The sequence below is a fragment of the Accipiter gentilis genome, chromosome 10 (genome assembly GCF_929443795.1).
Source record: "Accipiter gentilis chromosome 10, bAccGen1.1, whole genome shotgun sequence".
Taxonomy (NCBI): Eukaryota; Metazoa; Chordata; class Aves; order Accipitriformes; family Accipitridae; genus Astur; species Astur gentilis.
Window position 1 is genome coordinate 25,710,475 of NC_064889.1, and position 18,102 is coordinate 25,728,576.

Genomic DNA, 18,102 nt, shown 5'->3' on the forward strand with positions numbered 1-18,102 from the left:
GCAACTCTAGATTTTAAGAAATGATCTGACTGAAATCTACTTTAAGTCTGCCTTGTTATTTGAAATGTTTGTAAACAGAGATAAAGCAAGGAAATTAAATTTTAAGAAAAGCAGGTTATTTCATCTGTTTGTAGGAAAGAGCCCATATTCTTTTGGCAGCTTGCACAATATAATTACACCCTTGATACCATTCAAATACCATTGTTATTTGCATCACATTAGCACCTCGAGGCCTCAATAGAGATCAGGTTCCCCTTTGCAATAACCTGTGTAAGGTTGTAAGAACATAGATCCTACCCTGGAGAGCTACAAAGTAATATCCATTTTACAGAGAAGAAACTGAAATCCTAAGACATGATGTCATGTAGGAAGGCTGTAGCAGAGCAAAGCTTTAAGCCTGATCTTCAAGGCTCAGTTCACTGACTGAGCAAAACAGGCAGATGTTCTTACACTAATACCTATTTAGGGCTGCTCAGGACAATATTTGACAAAAAGTTACGGAAGAAATGTTCAAGGCCTCCATTTAGCTGAAATGCTGAGTCAAACAGCAGACTTTAGGCCCTTCTAATTCAACAAAGAAACTTGGCTGCGCATTACCTTTTGGTCCTGCACAACTTGGTCCATTAATTTCTTTATGTTTTCTTCATGTTGCAGTCTCATTTCCTTGATCTGCTGCCCACACTGCAGACTTGATTAGAAACAGATTATTAGTTATATTTCATTTGTTGTATCTGCTCTCCCATAAATAAAATAGGGGTAAAAATATGAAGTGGCACAAAAAGCCAAACCTGAGATATAACTAGAATAGTCTGTCCCAAAAGCCTTGTCCTGGAATGTGTATGGAGTGGAAATGGACTGAATACAGAAAGAAAGCAGAACTGGAAAAAATAGGGACAGAGCAGAAAAACAGTAAAATAAACAGAATGGCCTTGAACATATTTCCTCCAAAACCTGGAAAGCAACCGAAAAGTCAAGCTTCACAGTTAATCTGTCATCAGCGTATATTAATTCCACTAGGAAAGCAATCTCTCTCTCATGGCTGTCAACACAGAAGATGCACAACTACTACTATCAGTTACTGCTACCAACTCAAATAACAAGATCTGAATAACACAGCTAAGTGTCCCAACTTCTCTAACAAGCCACACAGAGATCAACCCAATTCAACAAAACTCATGTGTCCCACCAACCCGCAAATACTCAACATAGCACATAAAGAATATAATTTTGTGCGTGAAAGTTTCAAACAATTTCTCAAGTGTTAATCTCCCCCATCCCTCAAAGCTTCAGAAGTAGTTGTTCTCCCTGCTTCTACATCATAAACTTACAAGGCTGAGGTCAACTTAAAATTTCAATATACACAATGCTTTCAACTTCAATTGAAAAAAATGAAATTACACTTTTAGAAAGACAGCAATTAACAACCCTGGCAGCTTACAGAACTGCATTGATTAAACTCTTTCAAGCATTTGTTAACCAAAATCTCCATGTTATAAAAAAATGCATTGACTTAAAAATTGTCCAATGCTGAAAAATTCCAGTAAGTCAGATTTTTCTCAGATCATATCTCACTTGGGGGGGGGAGGAGTAGAACACCACAAAAATAAAACTTCAAAAATCAAACAACTAGCTGAGTCAAAGTTACATCACCAAGTTAGAACACTCAAGTTTGAGGATCAATAGGAATAGGATTAATTTGCACTTTTTAATAAATACAGACCTCCATTACACACACGCAAACCTACAGTTACTAACATTCTTGAAGACATACCTATCATATTCCAATCTCCTTGTAAGGTAAGTATTGTTCTTCTTGTACTCGTGAAGCTGATCTTCCTGTCGAATGAATTCCTGACGTAATTCTGCTAGTTGTTCTAGATGAAGAAGCAAAAATCAACATGAGTATAGAAATATAAGAAAAAAATGCCCCATGATGGATACAACTTTCAATATTGCTATATAGGTTAAAAATTTCCTCAAGTTCTGTTATTTATTCTAGATATACCTTAAAGATTCTTAAACTAACTTGAAAAAAATGCCAATTTACTCATGTATGCCAGATGTCACTATGAATTACAGAACAACTCTTCTGATACTATGCCTGTCCTGGTTTCAGGGTTTGCTAGGGAAAACAGTCTGGGTTATTCCTGCCTCAGGCAAAGACAAACCCATTCATGGGATTGCTTTTGCTCAAGGACCTGGGTGCACTTGGTCAATGATGTGGGAGGATGGGGAAACCTGATCTGTACCTCAAGGGGATTTGATTTTGGGTGAGAATAGACAATGAATTAAATTGTATGATGTTATTTGTGTATCATTACTTCTACGGTGGCTCTATGCTGTATCATGGGTATTACAGTAAAAATCACACAGATTAATGAAGAATGAACTTTGATGAAACTGAGCAAAGTGCAGCGATGATAGAACCATAACTGGCTTCAGCATGCAACAATCCAACACCACAGACCGTATTTCCTGCCCTGAGAGACTGTTATGACAGATGGAGCCCAAAGTCATGGACTAAATTAACTCAATGTACATTTTATAGGGCTGGCCAATAGACTAAGGGAATGATATCTGTATGTATAAATCAAGAGACAGGAAAGGTGGTGGTGATTATTTGGGATATACTGGAAAGTATGGGACCTGGGCATGATATAAATGGTATAGAATAAGGGGTGGATATTGTCCTGGTTTCAGCTGGGATAGAGTTAATTTTCTTCCTAGTAGCTGGTACAGTGCTGTGTTCTGCATTTAGTGTGAGAATAATGTTGATAACACACTGGTGTTTTAGTTGTTGCTAAGTAGCAATAGCAGGATAACTAAGTTAAGGATTTTTCAATTTTCCATGCTCTGCCAGCAAGCGGGTGTACAAGAAGCTGGGAGGGAGCACAGCCAGGAGAGCTGACCTGAACTAGCCAAAGTCATATTCCATAAAAATACTATAAAGTAGAGGGAGTTGGCCAGGAGGGGCAGATCGCTGCTCCAGGACTGGCTGGGCATTGGTCAGCAGTGGTGAGCAATTGCATTGTACATAATTTGTTCTTTCTCGGGTTTTATTTCTCTCTTATCTTCCTTTCCATTACAATTCTTATTATATTTTATTTCAGTTATTAAACTGTTCTTATCTCAACCCACAACTTTTACTTTTTTCCGATTCTACTCCCCACCCCACTAGCAAGGAGGGAGGAGTGAGCGAGCGGCTGTGTGGTGCTTAGTTGCCAGCCAGTGTTAACCCACAACCACCCCTAAATTTTTCTTTACCTTTTCCTTCAGAAGACTTACATAATGCTATTTCACCTCTCTGTTGGAAATCTCCTTAATTTCCTGAACGATTCTGTTATTCCAAGTAACACAAAAGTACTACTAGGTTACTTTAGGCATGATTGTCAAATACTCTTTTTCTGCAATAAATGTACAAAAGAAAGTACCTTCACACTATCCATAAAACCAATACATATTTCTCATCTTCCCTAGTAATTTTCTAGAATTTCTTCTCCCTGCTCCTCAGGCTACCAATAATTATTAAGCTTCCTACTATTTTAAGTTTCAACTACATAGATACAGGCAGAAATGCCAAGCACATTGTCTGCAGGCATGTTCAAATTTTGGCATTAGCCGTTCCAGGTCACTCTGAAACCCATACAGTAAGATTACAGGCATTGTGATCATGTCTGTATATATCAGCCTTAAAAGATGTTTTTTGGACCTTTTCTAACCCAGCATGAGTATCACAACATCGCTGATCCAACCTATACTAAACTGTGTATTTGGTCATGAAAATGATTCAAGTATCTTGGAAGTAAGCAGTGCCAGAATACATGTTCTTTCTGCAGACAGTAGAGCAAAGTCTACAAGAGCCAAACCTACACTTATTCAGACAGGTAATAAACAAATATAATGAAATTTCACATTATGCGATGTTCCAGCATCCCTTGATCTTTCATTTAAAAATGTATGCTGCAGTACCCAGGCTGTTAAAAAAATACACAACTTCACAATCTGCCAAACTACTGTTTGGCCATAAATTCCTTACCCTTTAAACGATGTATGTCTGCCATTTGATACGATATGTTGTTCTGCAGCTTAATCTGAAAGAAAGAAATGGTTATGTAAATATAAACAATCAGCAGGTTAGATAGGTTTTAGACTGGGAAGACTCAAGTATGTTTGTTTTCATTGTAAAGACAATGTATGTAAAGGATTATCAGAAAGACATATACAAAGTTCTTGTAAATATAAGTAATGTATATTTAGTTGTCTATAAGTGATATCACCAACCTAAACACTCTATTTAGGCTTTGCTAACAAGGACTTAAATTTATTTCCAGAACATATTTCTATCTGAAAAGTAGATTCTGTCAGGACTAAAATAAACACACTGCATTCTGATACTGCAGAAGGAGATGGTGAATTTCCAATGTCAAAGCATAAGTGTATAAAAATAAACACGCAGCATCATTAGAAGAAAATTTTTACCTAATGTGTATTTAAAGTAAAATTTGTGTGATGCTACCTAATATTCATAACACGTTTTATTTTTAAGAGAGAATCTAACACCAGTAGACTTCCACAACAGCTTTTAATTTGGTATTTTTAGTAAGGAAAAAATGGCAGTTACAATAAATAAGAAATGCACGTACACAAAGTCATTAAGTAAAGATGCTTTGCCTTGTTCTTACATAAAGAGATATGTAAAGACAAAATATAGCAGGAATGAAGAGAAAGACACACACGTAGAACATACTGAGAAAGCGTGGAAAAAAACCACGACTGTCATCAGCCAACACTGATGCTGTTATTATTTTTCTTGTAGTTTCATGATCAATATAAATGGTAACTCTAGAAAGGGTGCTGAAACAGGGTTGTCATTCTTGGGTTACAAGGTCAGAACTACCTCTCAGAATACCAAAATGAAGTACAAGCACACCTACTCTGGCACTGGGGTCACACATACACAGGCTATTACAATTCCCACACAGACTCTGAAGCTCAGCGTCTGAGTCAGTTACCTACATTTCCTGTCAAAACAAACAAAAAAGACATATGCCCTCTCTTTAAGACTTCCTCCACCCACCTCTACCTTCCCTTTTATCAAATTATTAATTTCTTTAAAAATGTTTTGAGTAATGTTTTTGTTTTTAAAAGAGGCACTCAAACTCTGGACTGACCCAATTTGTCCCATATGGGTTGAGACAGGCATTTATAACTTTAGGAACTATGGCCATAGAAGAACTGCTGAAATCGTGATTTTCAGCAGAACAGAGTGTACACTGAGGCATGCATCCAACCGCTCCAGTCACATAATAGAGGCTCCTTATGAAACAGAGTGCTCCATCGAGAGTTTTGTTTGTGCCAGACTGCAGTATCCTGGCTCATCCCTAGCAGCAATGCACACATGGGCAGTGCTGGCAGCAAACCCTGCCCCATGGCTGAGAACAAAAGCCAAGAGGGTTTCTGGAGCGCAGAGAGGCACCACTGTGAGCCCAGCCACTTCACAAGGCTTTTCCCCAAAAAAGAAAGAGTGGCAGATGATGCAGTCTTGTGGTAACCTGAGAACTCTGACCATACTGCTCTGAAATATGATATAAAATAAGAACACCCAATAGGGACACTTAAGGAGCCTTCTCAGCATGTTAGAAAGCCACTCATTTGAGAAGCAGTTACACATGTGCTCTGCCCACCAAGACATTTAAGGCACACTACTTACAGGATGCACAAAGAACAATACTCTATTAAATGAAAGCCTGTGTTGGACTTCCTGTGCTTTATTTCCAAAGAGCAAGTAACCCCTGCAGTGGGGGCTTCACACAGAAGCACAAGACAAAAGTAACGGCCAAGCCTTTCTATTCCAACAGGCACCCATCTTGCCAGCTCTCCATCGAATGGACACAGGGACAGGGGAACAGACACAAAAAGAGCAATTTGTTGAACATTAATGAAAAAGTATCCTTCCCTATTTTGCAAAGCCACTGGCAATAACAAAAAATTTTTTCTTCCTGTCTTCCACTCTCATGCAGTTCTCTCCCAGAACCCAATAACGGTACAAACAAAGGAGATCCTGGGAAGCAGAGGGTTCCATTTTCAAACCTCCATCTATCAGAATTCATAATACATAAAGCCTTCTTACTGGCTTGCTTCTGTTTATGCTATAAAACATTTGACTTGCCATGGGCTTGGGGAGGGCTGCCTGTCTGTTAACAGGAGTTTGATTTGAAGATAGCATCAGTTTTATCACACAATCTTTCATTTTGGCGATTTTGACTTTCAGAGAAAAGTGACAGAATTTATATCCAAAACAGCTCAGCTGACAGCAAATGTCCCTCATCAGAAGGACAGAAAGGGAAGACGATTTCTTATGATTCATGGGATCTGTTCCACCTACACATGCAAAAAAAACCACACTCCACAAACCATGGCACAAGTCCAGTTCTTTCTGAGCTGTGTCCTCCTTGAGTCTAGACCTATTTGTACTGTTCATATTTCTCAGTGGCTTCTCAGATCCTTTCCAAAGCAGTTAGGATGTGTAAAAGAAATTCTCTGTAGCCCAATGAGCTCTGAACAGGAAAAAAACATCAAAAATCTTGTGCATGCTGGAGCTACGTACATGCAAGGCAACCTTCCAGTGCTGTCTGAAGTGTTAACAGTCTTGTCATATATTGAAAGGCACTGTAAGAAAAAAAGTTATAAACACACTGGAGCTTATCTCTATGTGTGGCAGGACAGAACACAGGTGGTATTACTTCCTGATGAAGTAAGTGATGAACCATAAATATCCACACATATTACCCTGGGAGTCATTTCTTTATCTAGCAAGAACACCCTCTGAATTGCCTGTCAAAGCAGGACGAGCAGATGTCCATATTCCTCTGCGGAGCTTCACAAGCCTGGGCATTCCCAACGCATTGCTAGGGCACGTGTTGGAACAGCACAGGAAAGCTGTTTAAAAGTCTATATGCCACAACTGCATGATCCTTCTACTATTGTCAACTGCCTTTTTCAGAATAGACAGTGCTATCATCAGGCAATTAGTACAGTGTCAGAGATGACATTATCATCAGGAACGTGCGGTAAGATTGGAAGATGCACTCAACATCACTGCTGTAAAGCTACAGCTTTGCAAACTGAGGAACTATCAAGGAGTTTTGGCAACAAAGAACACAACCAGCTGCTCCCAAGGATGTTTTACTGAACAGTTTCATCCTATGAAGCACCATTTCTAGGCACCAGCTAAGGGGCAAGGCTGTATTACACACCTGGTGTTGCCAGCAACAGCTTTGGAATGAGAAAGGTATGCTCTTGAGAGCTGCAACAGCAAATACAGAGCTATGAACCCCTACATGCTGGATGGTTGCCATTTGGAAGCTCTCCACCACAAATTCCTGCCATTCAATCATTTTATTGAGCCTATTGCAAAGGGACGTGTAAAACTACGCCAAAAAAAAGTATCCTCATGGTATGCTACAAAAAAGCATGAAATACTGAGTAAACTAATGCTACTTCTGCATGCATCACCTCCCCAAACACTGGGGCAATCCTGTTTGCCTCCCAAGAGGAGCTCCAAAAGAGGAGAACTCTGGTTTGTTCCAAGGTCCAGCAGACCATCACAAGCTTACCAAGAGGAACACAGGATGACTGTGACAGGAGAAGAGAATTCCCAAGAAGCCATGCTTTTTTTTTTTAAACACGAGACACTAGGTCACACTACTACATTTGTATTGGTTTTGTTTGGCAAGGTTTTGGTAGCGGGCGGGGGGGGGGGGGGGTGGGCGAGTTACAGGGGTGGCTTCTGTAAGAAGCTGCTGGAAGCTTCCCCTGTGTTCGAGAGAGAGTGAGCCCATACTAGCCGGCTCTAAGACGGACCCGCCACTGGCCAAGGCCGAGCCAATCAGTGATAGTGGTAACGCCTCTGTGATAACATTTTTAAGAAGGAAAAAAAGTTGGGACGAGGAGAAACTGCCGCCGGAGTGAGGAGTGAGAACATGTAAGAGAAACAAGCCTGCGGACACCAAGGTCAGTGAAGAAGGAGGGGGAGGAGGTGCTCCAGGCGCCGGAGCGAAGATTCCCCTGCAGCCCGTGGTGAAGACCCTGGTGAGGCAGTCTGTCCCCCTGCAGTCCAGGGAGGTCCATGGTGGAGCAGATATCCACCTGTAGCCCGTGGAGGACCCCACGCCGGAGCAGGTGGGTTCCCGAAGGAGGCTGTGACCCCGTGGGGGACCCGCGCTGGAGCAGTGTGCTCCTGAAGGACTGCACACCGTGGAATGGACCCATGCTGGAGCAGTTCGTGAAGAACTGCAGCCCGTGGGAATGGCCCACGTTGGAGGAGTTCGTGGAGGACTGTCTCCCGTGGGTGGGACCCCACGCTGGAGCAGGGGAAGAGTGTGATCAGCCCTCGTCCTGAGGAGGTGAAGAGGCAGAAAATAACGTGTGATGACCATAAACCCCATCCCTGTCCCCCTGTGCCGCTGGGGGGGCTTGGTGGTGAAATCCGGGAGGGTAGCTGTGCCCGGGAAGAAGGGAGAGGTGGTGGGAAGGTGTTCTGAGATTTTATTTTATTTCTCATTACCTTGCTCTGGTTGATTTGTAATAAATTGAGTTAATTTTGCAAACTGAGTCTGTTTTGCCCGTGACGGTAATAGTGAATGATCTCTCCTGTCCTTATCTCGACCCGCGAGCCCTTTGTTATATTTTCTCTCCCCTATCCAGCTGAGGATGGGGGAGTGATAGAACGGCTTTGGTGGGCACCTGGTGTTCAGCCAGGGTCAACCCATCACAGCTCATAAGAGCAAACAATATTCTGGTGCAGCGTGACTGGCTTGTTATGCATACAGGGGGAGGGAGGAGAGAGACAAGGGTTTGGGCTTGACTACAGATATCACTGAGCTAGGAGGAAGCTGCCCGCAGAAATTCAGGTTGCCTCAACACTGGGGAATGCACACTTAATTTACATGACCACAAGGAAAAGAATCTCTTATGAAGACATAGGAGCATAAAGCAGAATTGACACTGTGAACCACCAGAGTAGCATCTTTCAAATGCATTTTCTATGAAATAAGCCTAGATCTGTTGTGATCACTTGACACCCTGGGAATTACCAGTCCTGGTGTGATTACAGCTCCTGAATTTCAAAAATGTACTAAGATCACTGGTAAACCCCAGTTTGTTCAAAGAACATCCTTGCCTAACTCTATTTTGAGACAAAAAAATTACCATTCAAGCCTTTTTTGGTCAGACACTTTATGCCTACTAGTCAGTGGTTTTTTTGGTAACAGATCTTTATTCTCTACTCTCTAAAGTACACTCACTTAAAGGGTTTTTTTTAAAAAAAGAAATAGGATTGCTGCCACTGAGAACGTGGCAGTAGCTCACATGGGAGCAAGAGAGAAAGGGACAGCAACTGGTTTTTGATGAAACATCCTGCTATTCTTGCCTATTAAGGCACGCTGAACATTTTGAACACAAGAAGAGAGGATATTCAAAAGCTGCTAGCTCACATGACCTTAAATGGTAGCTTCTAGAACAAAGAACAAGGATACAGGACATATACTGCAGTATGCATACTCTTAACAATAAAATCAATTTGTGAGGTTTACTAGTCTCATTTTTCTTGCTCCTCTCCTGCTCTGTCTGCCCTGTGAGATGCCAGACTTTGAGAGCATTCAAAGACCAGCCAGTTTTATGGAGAACACCACAGTGGTCAGGTGCAGGCAGGTGCAGCTCAACAGCACCTCAGTTTGTATCATGTGCATCAATGGGCTCTGGCTTCCAGTAACCCTTGTTAAGACACCCTGACTTAGCACTTGCATTTTCTATCCTGGTGTCCTACAGTAAAATATCGCAGATTTAAAAAAAAAAAAAAATTCTTGTATTAAAAGCATGCCTTGCCATGCAGCCGAATTGATAGCTTGCATGAATACCACCAGTGGAGTTTTACACCTGGCAGTCAGTTACAACAGCACATGAAACAAGCTCCTTGCCCTATGAACACAGGCTGAATCATAAGAACACAAAATCAACTTTACCTACATAAAGAACATCCGTACTACAAATACCCACCAACATTACTTCCCTGGAATATCCTTAGCCACTTCTCCAACAGCCTGCAGCTTGGAGGCAGTTTCAATGGATTTATCAACCTTCAGCAGACCTCCTCCATTAATTTGTCCAGTCTAGCCATGCACTCATGTTATTTTACTATCCTCAACAGCCAGAGAAAGGGAGTTCCAGGTTGGTGTTGCGACTGACCACCTCCTGCGTTTTCAAACTACTACCATCTCTGAATGCTTGCTTTTACCAAAGAGGGCAATGAACAACTAAACCTATCGCATGTAAAAGTTCAATTTAAAAAAAGAAACAACACAACAAAACAACAAAAAAAAAACAAAACAAAACCCCAACAGTTTAGAAAAGTACAATTTTCCTGGCTTTTACAAGGGGAAGCATCTTTGTTAAAACCTAACTGCTTTGAGTTCAGCATCTCTTACTCATCAGACCTAACTATTTTGATCTCTGTATAGAATACTTATTTATAAATTAAACTAGATTTTGTAGTATCATAATGTATTTATTGCAATGGTGTTAGCTGCATTTATTTCCAATAGAGTGCACCAGTATCCACCATTACATATCTAATCAGGATTTTTATTCCAATCTCAGAAATTAAAAAATTTTTAAAAAAGTGTTTGCTGAACACACAAATGGTTTCATTTTAATGGTTCAGTAGGAAAGAACACATAACTTTAATACAAACTAAATCACTTTGAAGGACTTCGTAATTCTGTAATGAGCCATGTATGTGTGCAGATTTTTCTGTGACAATTAGATGTATTTTCTTATAGTGCTCATCAAATGTGTGATATGAGAGGGCCAAAAAACCAAAGTCATCTAGTAATAAGCCTGAGTGTAATATTTCCATGAATCCTACTGTGATAAACAGCGTTCAATTAGCAGAATTATGAACTGCATGCAAATAGAGTACACGCTACCACCCATGAGTGAGTAAAAGAACTTGTCTGCCTAACTCCTCTGTGAAGAGTTGCCTGTGATGATTATGAAAGTGGAACAGTGAAAGTTGATGCATTCACTCATTTTCCCTTCCACAACAAAAGAAATTCCCAGGCCACCTCCGCATAAAAGGGCAAGCTGAATTTTGTATTAGCTTGTCTCTTCGCAGCTAAAGGAAGTGACACGTAATATCAGCAGCAAGAACTTTCCCCAAGTGTATGCTGGCTGCCTAAGCACCAGACCTTGATGTGCAAGGCATTTTGAGACCGACAGCGAGAACAAGCTCAGGGGTGCTACGCTGCAACATTATATTCGGTTCGTTTTCTTTAAGGCCAAGCAAACTGTAGTTTTAAGGCTGCGTATAGCTTTTTGACTGATCGCGAAAGATTAAATAATCTCAGCAGAGGAGGAAAGCTCATAAAAAAAATTAAAAATAGCCGTCTGGAAGACAGTGAGCTCTCGGTGTTTTCACCGTTAGCACACACACTGCCTTTGCTAGACATTTTCAGCTCTTTCTGGGATGCCTTCAGAAACCCCAGCGTACGGCAAGTGTCCCGACGGCAACCAAAGCCAACGCACCAGCTCCAGAAACCAGTGCCTTCGGGGGCTTATTCCACCCTCAGGCTGCAGGCGCTGCAGGGACACCGGACCGAGGGTGCCCCCCCCGGGCAGAGCCATCCCGCAGGGGGCCGGGGGACCCTCCCGCCGTCCCCGGGACCCGGCTGCACCCTCCACTCTACCTTGCTGTCCTCGCACTTCTTCACCTGGCCGTCCCTGGCCTGCAGCTGGCTGCTCAGGTGGCTGTAGTCGGCCTCCTTCTGCTCCAGCTGCTTCTTGTGGGAGTCGACCTTGCCCATCAGGTCCGAGTTCCTCTTCTCCAGACGCCCCCGGGCCACCTCGGTGCGCTTGGCCTGGCTCTGCAGCTCCGCCACCTCCTCCTGCAGCAGGGCCTGGCGGGACGAGGCGTTCCAGCAGTTGAAGGCGAGGATGGCGATCACCACCAGCAGCGCCACGAAGACGAGGGAAGGCAGACGGCCGCCCCTCCGGTTGGCCCCGAAGCCCACCATGGGGGAGGCCGCCGGGCGGGGGCTTCACCCGCTCACCGCCTCCGCCCGCACCTGAGAGGGGAGAAGCAGGGACGCGGCGGGGCGGAAAGGCCGCTCAGGGAGCCGGACGGCGGGCGGAGGCGCTGCCCCAGGGGGCCGGGCGCATCCCCGGCGGCGGGGCCGCGGGGGAGAGGAGACGAGAGACGAGAGGAGGGGACGCGGCCGAGGGGAAGCCGCGCCGGGGGCAGGGCTCTGCCCGCGCTGCCGCGGCCGGCCCAGGCGCCGCTGCCGCTCCCGCCCCGCGGGGAGGGACAGGCCGCAACGCTGCGCTGGCGCCGCCACCGCGGCGCGCCGCCCCCCTCGCCGGCCGGCAGCGGGCCCTCCCGCTCCGCCCCTTCCGCCCGCCGCTCCGCCCCCTCCGCCCGCAGCCTCTCGCGAGAGAAGCGGGCTCCCGCCCGCGGAGGGCGGCCATCTTCTGTGGCGGGGGAGTCGGGGGAGGGTGGGTTTGTACTGCCGGCGGTACAGCCGCATCCGCCTTCCCACCTCCCCGGCGGGCACCAAAGGGGCTGGCTGGGGCGAAATACCGGGCGGTTGGGGGCGGGGGAGGAGCGGAGCAGGAGGCTCAGCGCTTCTCCTGAAAGGTGTTTCCTGAGGAAACACAGCATGTCTTTGAAATCCTGTGAGGAAATCGGCTCTTTACTTTTTAAGAAGTACTCAGATAAAGCATTTATTGCTAATCAGATTGCCTGACAAACCATTAATCTCTCCTGTCGCCGTGGCACATGGGTCTCCCGTGGGGGAAGGGAGACAGAAACCTCTGAAACGCAGAGCTGGCTTCCACGCTTGGTTCACAGCAGCAGGCCGCAGCCACTTCCTCACACCTGAGAGGAGGCAGATCATAACAGAGTCAGGCATGGAAGTTTTTACTGCCTCGGAGACTTCTTTTTTTTCGCTTCTCTCTGTGATGCTATTTAAGTAATAGTTCTGCTGCGCACCTGCAGCCAAGCAGCTCAGCCAGGACAGAGGGTTTGGAGTGAGCTCCTTTGGTACGGCCCATGCATGATACAATCACAGTGCCTCCAGGTTGCAAAATGGTGTTGAGAGGATGTGGGAGAAACGGAAGAGGATCAGTTTCCCTCCTAAAAGGAGTTAAAAGAACAACATTTAAGGAATAAAATATAAAATGTGTTCCTTTCCTGAGGTACAGCATACATTCTGCAGAATCTGTCAGCTGTTATAATGGTGTCGTGGCATATATATCCTTTTCTCTTTTCCACCTGATATTATACCATACTTGCATACCGATATTTGCCTTTTGTCACTTTCAATTGCTGCTATACTGGTAGCCAATTAATTTGCCAATCTGTTTTCTGCAGATGGCGGTGTAGATTCACATTCTAAATCAAGCGTTGAAAATTTTACTTCATTGTGAAGCTGGATAGTTACAGGTTTTTAAGTCTGCTCTGCTAAGCTTGTTCTTTCTGGATACAGTTATGCTGTGCGAACCTGAATGGTGTGAGAAAGGAAATGTTTGTCTGAATAACACAAATATAATGCGAACATAACGAATTTGAGCTCAGAACTGTACCTGGATTTCACACACATTGTTTTCGTACCGACCTGTAGAGGTCTGCTCAGAAATATTCTCTCTTCACATAGTGCTCAGTGATATTTCCCCCTCTCCCATTTAAGCTGTTTCTGTTAGACTTTGTGCGAACTCCCAGCTCTGGAGCTGGCAACAAACAATCGCCCCAGCAACAGGGAGCGGTGTCAGCCTGGGTAAGAACTGGCCCCTGCATGTTTTTTGTGGTTGCCTTTGCATACGTGGGAGGTGAGGCAATACCAGGCAGTTTTCTTTTTCCAATTAATTTGCCATTTGATTTCAGCCGTGTTCCAGGCCCCGCGATCCAGTCCTGGTCTATGCTTTTCCTGGTTGGAAAGGCTATATGCCTGCTCCCTCTTCCTGAGGGATGTTACATTGTGTGTTGGAATAACGGGTATCTTGGCATTTTCAGCTCAACCTGTGACCAGGATCTTGGCTAGTCCTTCAGAATGGTTTGTCTTGGCTTCTCTGGCTCTTGACCTCACCACAGTACAGTGTTAGTGGAAAGATCTATTGTCTGGTGCACACTGCATAGTTGTCATCATGCAACACAATGCAAGCACAAGAACTAAGTTTTAAACACCCTACCGATCTTGGAGAAACTGGAGGATGCAAAGAAGAAAAATTGTTCAGGATTGTATCAAAACCTTGCAGGGTTCCAGATCTTTCTATGGAAGAGCTGCTTTGTAAGAGTAGCCATAAGGTATTCAAATTTAGCAACCTTGTAGAAATTTAAAAAGTCAAAATATGCAATAGTAGTGTTTAACTTTGGAAAAGGAAGCTATGCAAAACAAGGAGGTTTGTCAAAAGAGAAGTGTTTAAGGGGTTGTAGTGCAGAGATTGCTTCAAGACAAGAGTATTAGAAGCTCAGCCCAGGGGCAAGTCACATCAAAAACACTAGAAGATCTCAAGGAATGACAGTGTACTTTAACAGAGGTGGAGAGGCTATTTAATGTTAAAAGCCATCTTCCTAGGAAACAAAAGTTGTGTCCGAACAAAGAGAACAGAAAAGGCAATCTGTTGAGTTAAATGTAGAACTGCCGTGTGGGGTGGCAACGAGAATGATCGCAAAGAGAAACTTGCTGAAGGCATACAGAAATGTTGACATGCATTAGAATTAAAATCTGATCACCTACCATCTTACCAGCTTCAGCAAAAGTGTAAAAAGGAGAAGTCAAGGAGAAACAAGGCTGTAACAGAAAAAAGATGCTGCATTTCTATTCACTGCAGAAGATTCTCCTCAGAGCAGAGTCTTTTCTTGGAGTGGGTGTATGTTGGAGGAACTGGAGATGTCAGTGGAATTAAAGCTTTGAAGTGACTGATGAGATACTCAGGACCAGAACACAAGATTTGAAAGGAACTTGGACGTAACGTTACTTAGCTACTAGCAGTGGTTCCAGCTAGGTGGCCAGGACACCAGTTTAACTGATCTCCTCCAGGAGTGACCTGAAGAACTACAAAAGAGAAGCCTGACCAGGCGGGTTGATCCAAGCTGTGGGTACTAGAAAGTGTTGATCAACAGATACAGATGGTATATCTGGAGAGAGTCAGCACTGCTCTTTCAGAGGAAGGTCAGTTCTCGAGGTCTTGTGAGAGATTTCTGAAGGAGCCAAATGCTTGTGGTTGATTTGATCATAATGCACTTGAATTTTTAAGAAAGGCCCTTGCCAAAGGTTCTTAAACTATTAAGCTATAAAGTAAGAGGGAAAGTTTGCTTATGGATTAGCAATTATGTAAAAGCTGGGAGGAATGGAGAAAGTAGCTTCTTTACTACTGACAGGACAGTTTGTGATCTGTCTTTTTCCACATATTTGTAAGTGACTTGAGGAAAAAAATGAATAAGAACAATGTAATTTGTGGAAGTTACGTATCATTTTTCATGATAATCAAAATTGAAGCTGACTAGAAAGGATTACTGAATTTCATGCCACTGGGTAACAGAGTAAATAGAACAGTAGAGGAATTCAGTTTTGAAAAACGTCAAGTAATGTGTACAGGAGAAGGAAAATTACCACAACACCACATACACGGTGGGCTCTTAGCACTGTCCGATAGCATCTCCTTTATCCTCATGGGTATTAAAAAAAGGGGGTGGGGAAAGGGAAGTAAATGCTAGGAACTGGCAAGTTATAAATAAGAATAAAATGGAAGATACTGTCCATGTATGCATTTTCACTGCTCTTCTGCATCTTGAACACTGCATTTCTGATGACAAGGTTATAAAAGGGTTACATGAATGAGGGGTGATCAAAGGTGTGTGATGGCTTTTGTTCAAGGAGATAGCAAGGGAGTTTTGAAAGGAGGACAGGGAAGGGACTGTGATAATGATATGTGAAATGGTGAATGGTATGGAGATGAATAGGAAAGATTATTTAGTGTTAGTTCCTCAAGGACTGCTAAACACAGGGTTGGGATTCAAACTGTGTTCCTAACCTAAAACACTGAGAGTACAGGAGGCAAAGGGTCACTATGTGCTTCTGCTCCTAAACATTTCCTCCTCGCTACTTGGAGAATGGATGGAGCTTCTACATGACGTTGTATGGCCTTTCCTACAGGAATCTATTTCTGCGGACTGAGAGCCAAAGCAAAAAGCTATGCAAAACCACCCCTGGGATGTTGCCCTCTTGGGTATAAATGAGGTGTTCTAGGGAGCGTACAGTCTGGAAGAAACAATGAAGCATAAAGAACATCGGTGATGACTGGCAGATCGTGTAATGAGGTGCTGAAACACACTGTCCTTGATGGCACTCCTGCAGTTGCAAGTGTGGCTCTTGATAAATGCTGCAGCAATCAGAAAGTACCAGTTTGGAACAGCTTTTCCTTGCCAGGCTGTGAAGTCTGGAGGGGAGAGGGGAACTGCAGGGGGAAGATGTGTTCACTTAAGATTCAGAACTTACCCTGGAGTCTCTCTTCAAACAAGGGTTGCCATTTGCTGAGGTTCTGTAGACCAATTGTCTGCTGCTGATAATATTAAAATATACAAGTGTTACTTAACAAAAGAATAGTAATAAAATAGCAAACTCTTACAGAATATTCATTAAGATAGATCATCAAGAAAAAGTAATGCAGCCAGTATTTATAAATTTTTTCTAAGTCACAGAGAAGGAAAATGAATGGATTTAATTGAATTAATTTTCTCTTAGCTTTACTAGGATGTCCTAAGAATGTGGAGAAATTTGATAATACAAAATTATGGTCATTCTTGGAAGGTGTTAACATTTTCCAGTGAAGAATGGTTAGAACTAGTGTTAACTGTAGAGGATTATAAGTTGCAGCATGTGAGCCCTTATAAATGAAGAAAACGTTCAAAGTAACCTCATAAGCTAAGAAAATGCTGTCTTAATCTATGTACTGTTACAGCCTAGAACAATGTATTCTTCTTGAGGCCCTGCATTTCATAATCGAGGCCTGAATGCTAATAACCTGAAAATGCATCCTCTCTCCTGGTCTGTTAGTCGGTACTGTGGTGAGCAGAAAACATTTCCGAAGTAGAAATCACTCTCAGCTGAGGGCATACTGTGCTAGGGAATGATCATGCATGAGAAGAATGGATACAGTAGTGAAAAGGGTAACTGAGAAATCAAATGCTTCTGGATGCTCTAAGACTAGACAGGTCGAGGGGGAAAACACATTTCATCAGTTCCTTGTATGGATCTAGGGCACGTATAGTGATGAAAAGATACGCAGTGAAGTTCCTAAAGGGCTTACTGACTTTCAAGAATATGCACGCTGACTTACAAGTACCTGAAATTCCCCAGGCTGTTTCCTGGCACAGCCTTCTGCATTGCACGCAAAGAGCTTCTCTAAAGCCATTCAGGCATCGTGTTCTTCCACAGCATTTACAGGCAAGTCACAGACATTTGCTTTGGTTTGTTTCGCTAAGGAGGATGGTTTTGCTGATGAAATGCATAATATACATTTGATTTTCTTCCCTTCAGACATTTTACTTTGCAAAGGAATTGCTGATTATTTATTTCCCTTTTTTTTTCCTGCTATGAAGTTGGAACGTTTCAGAGCCCCATATATGGTATCTTTAGAACTAGTGTTCTGTATTATTGCCATGACATTTTTATCAGTTAAAGCAACAAAAAAGTCTGAGTTGTTCTAGTCAGGTATTTTGATCCCTTCAGAATCTGAAGTAGGTTTTTAAATTAAATGTAGATGTATTTGTTTATTTTTTGTGCATAATTTAACTCAAGAGGAAAAGCACTGTATAAAATATAATAGTTGGACACTCAGGAAGAACAGTCAGAAAGATAGGCTTAGATTTGAGTTCAGGCAGAATAAAACAGGTCCTGATATAAAAAACTGCATCTGTAAGTTACCAGCATACAAAAACTATCCAAGAATGCCATCATCTAAGGAGTAGGTTGTCAGGGAACAGCAAAAGGGAGGTTGAGTTGCAAGCAACCCTCGCTAGCAAGGTGCAGTCCCACAGTGCCTGACCAG

General features: G+C 43.1%; 1 protein-coding gene across 4 annotated transcripts in view; it reads right to left on the bottom strand.

Moving 5' to 3' along the window:
* GOLM2 (golgi membrane protein 2) overlaps positions 1-12,411 on the bottom strand; it is a 28,491-nt gene extending 16,080 nt beyond the window's left edge. For all 4 annotated transcript variants that reach the window (XM_049813534.1, XM_049813535.1, XM_049813533.1 and 1 more), the window contains exons 1-4: positions 11,745-12,411; positions 4,037-4,091; positions 1,772-1,874; positions 598-688 (exon numbers count right to left, since the gene is read on the bottom strand). In XM_049813534.1, the coding sequence (XP_049669491.1) occupies positions 598-688; positions 1,772-1,874; positions 4,037-4,091; positions 11,745-12,071 (576 nt within the window). In that variant the 5' untranslated portion in view covers positions 12,072-12,411. The remainder of the gene's footprint in view (positions 1-597; positions 689-1,771; positions 1,875-4,036; positions 4,092-11,744) is intronic.
* Between the last annotated feature and the right edge of the window lie 5,691 nt (positions 12,412-18,102).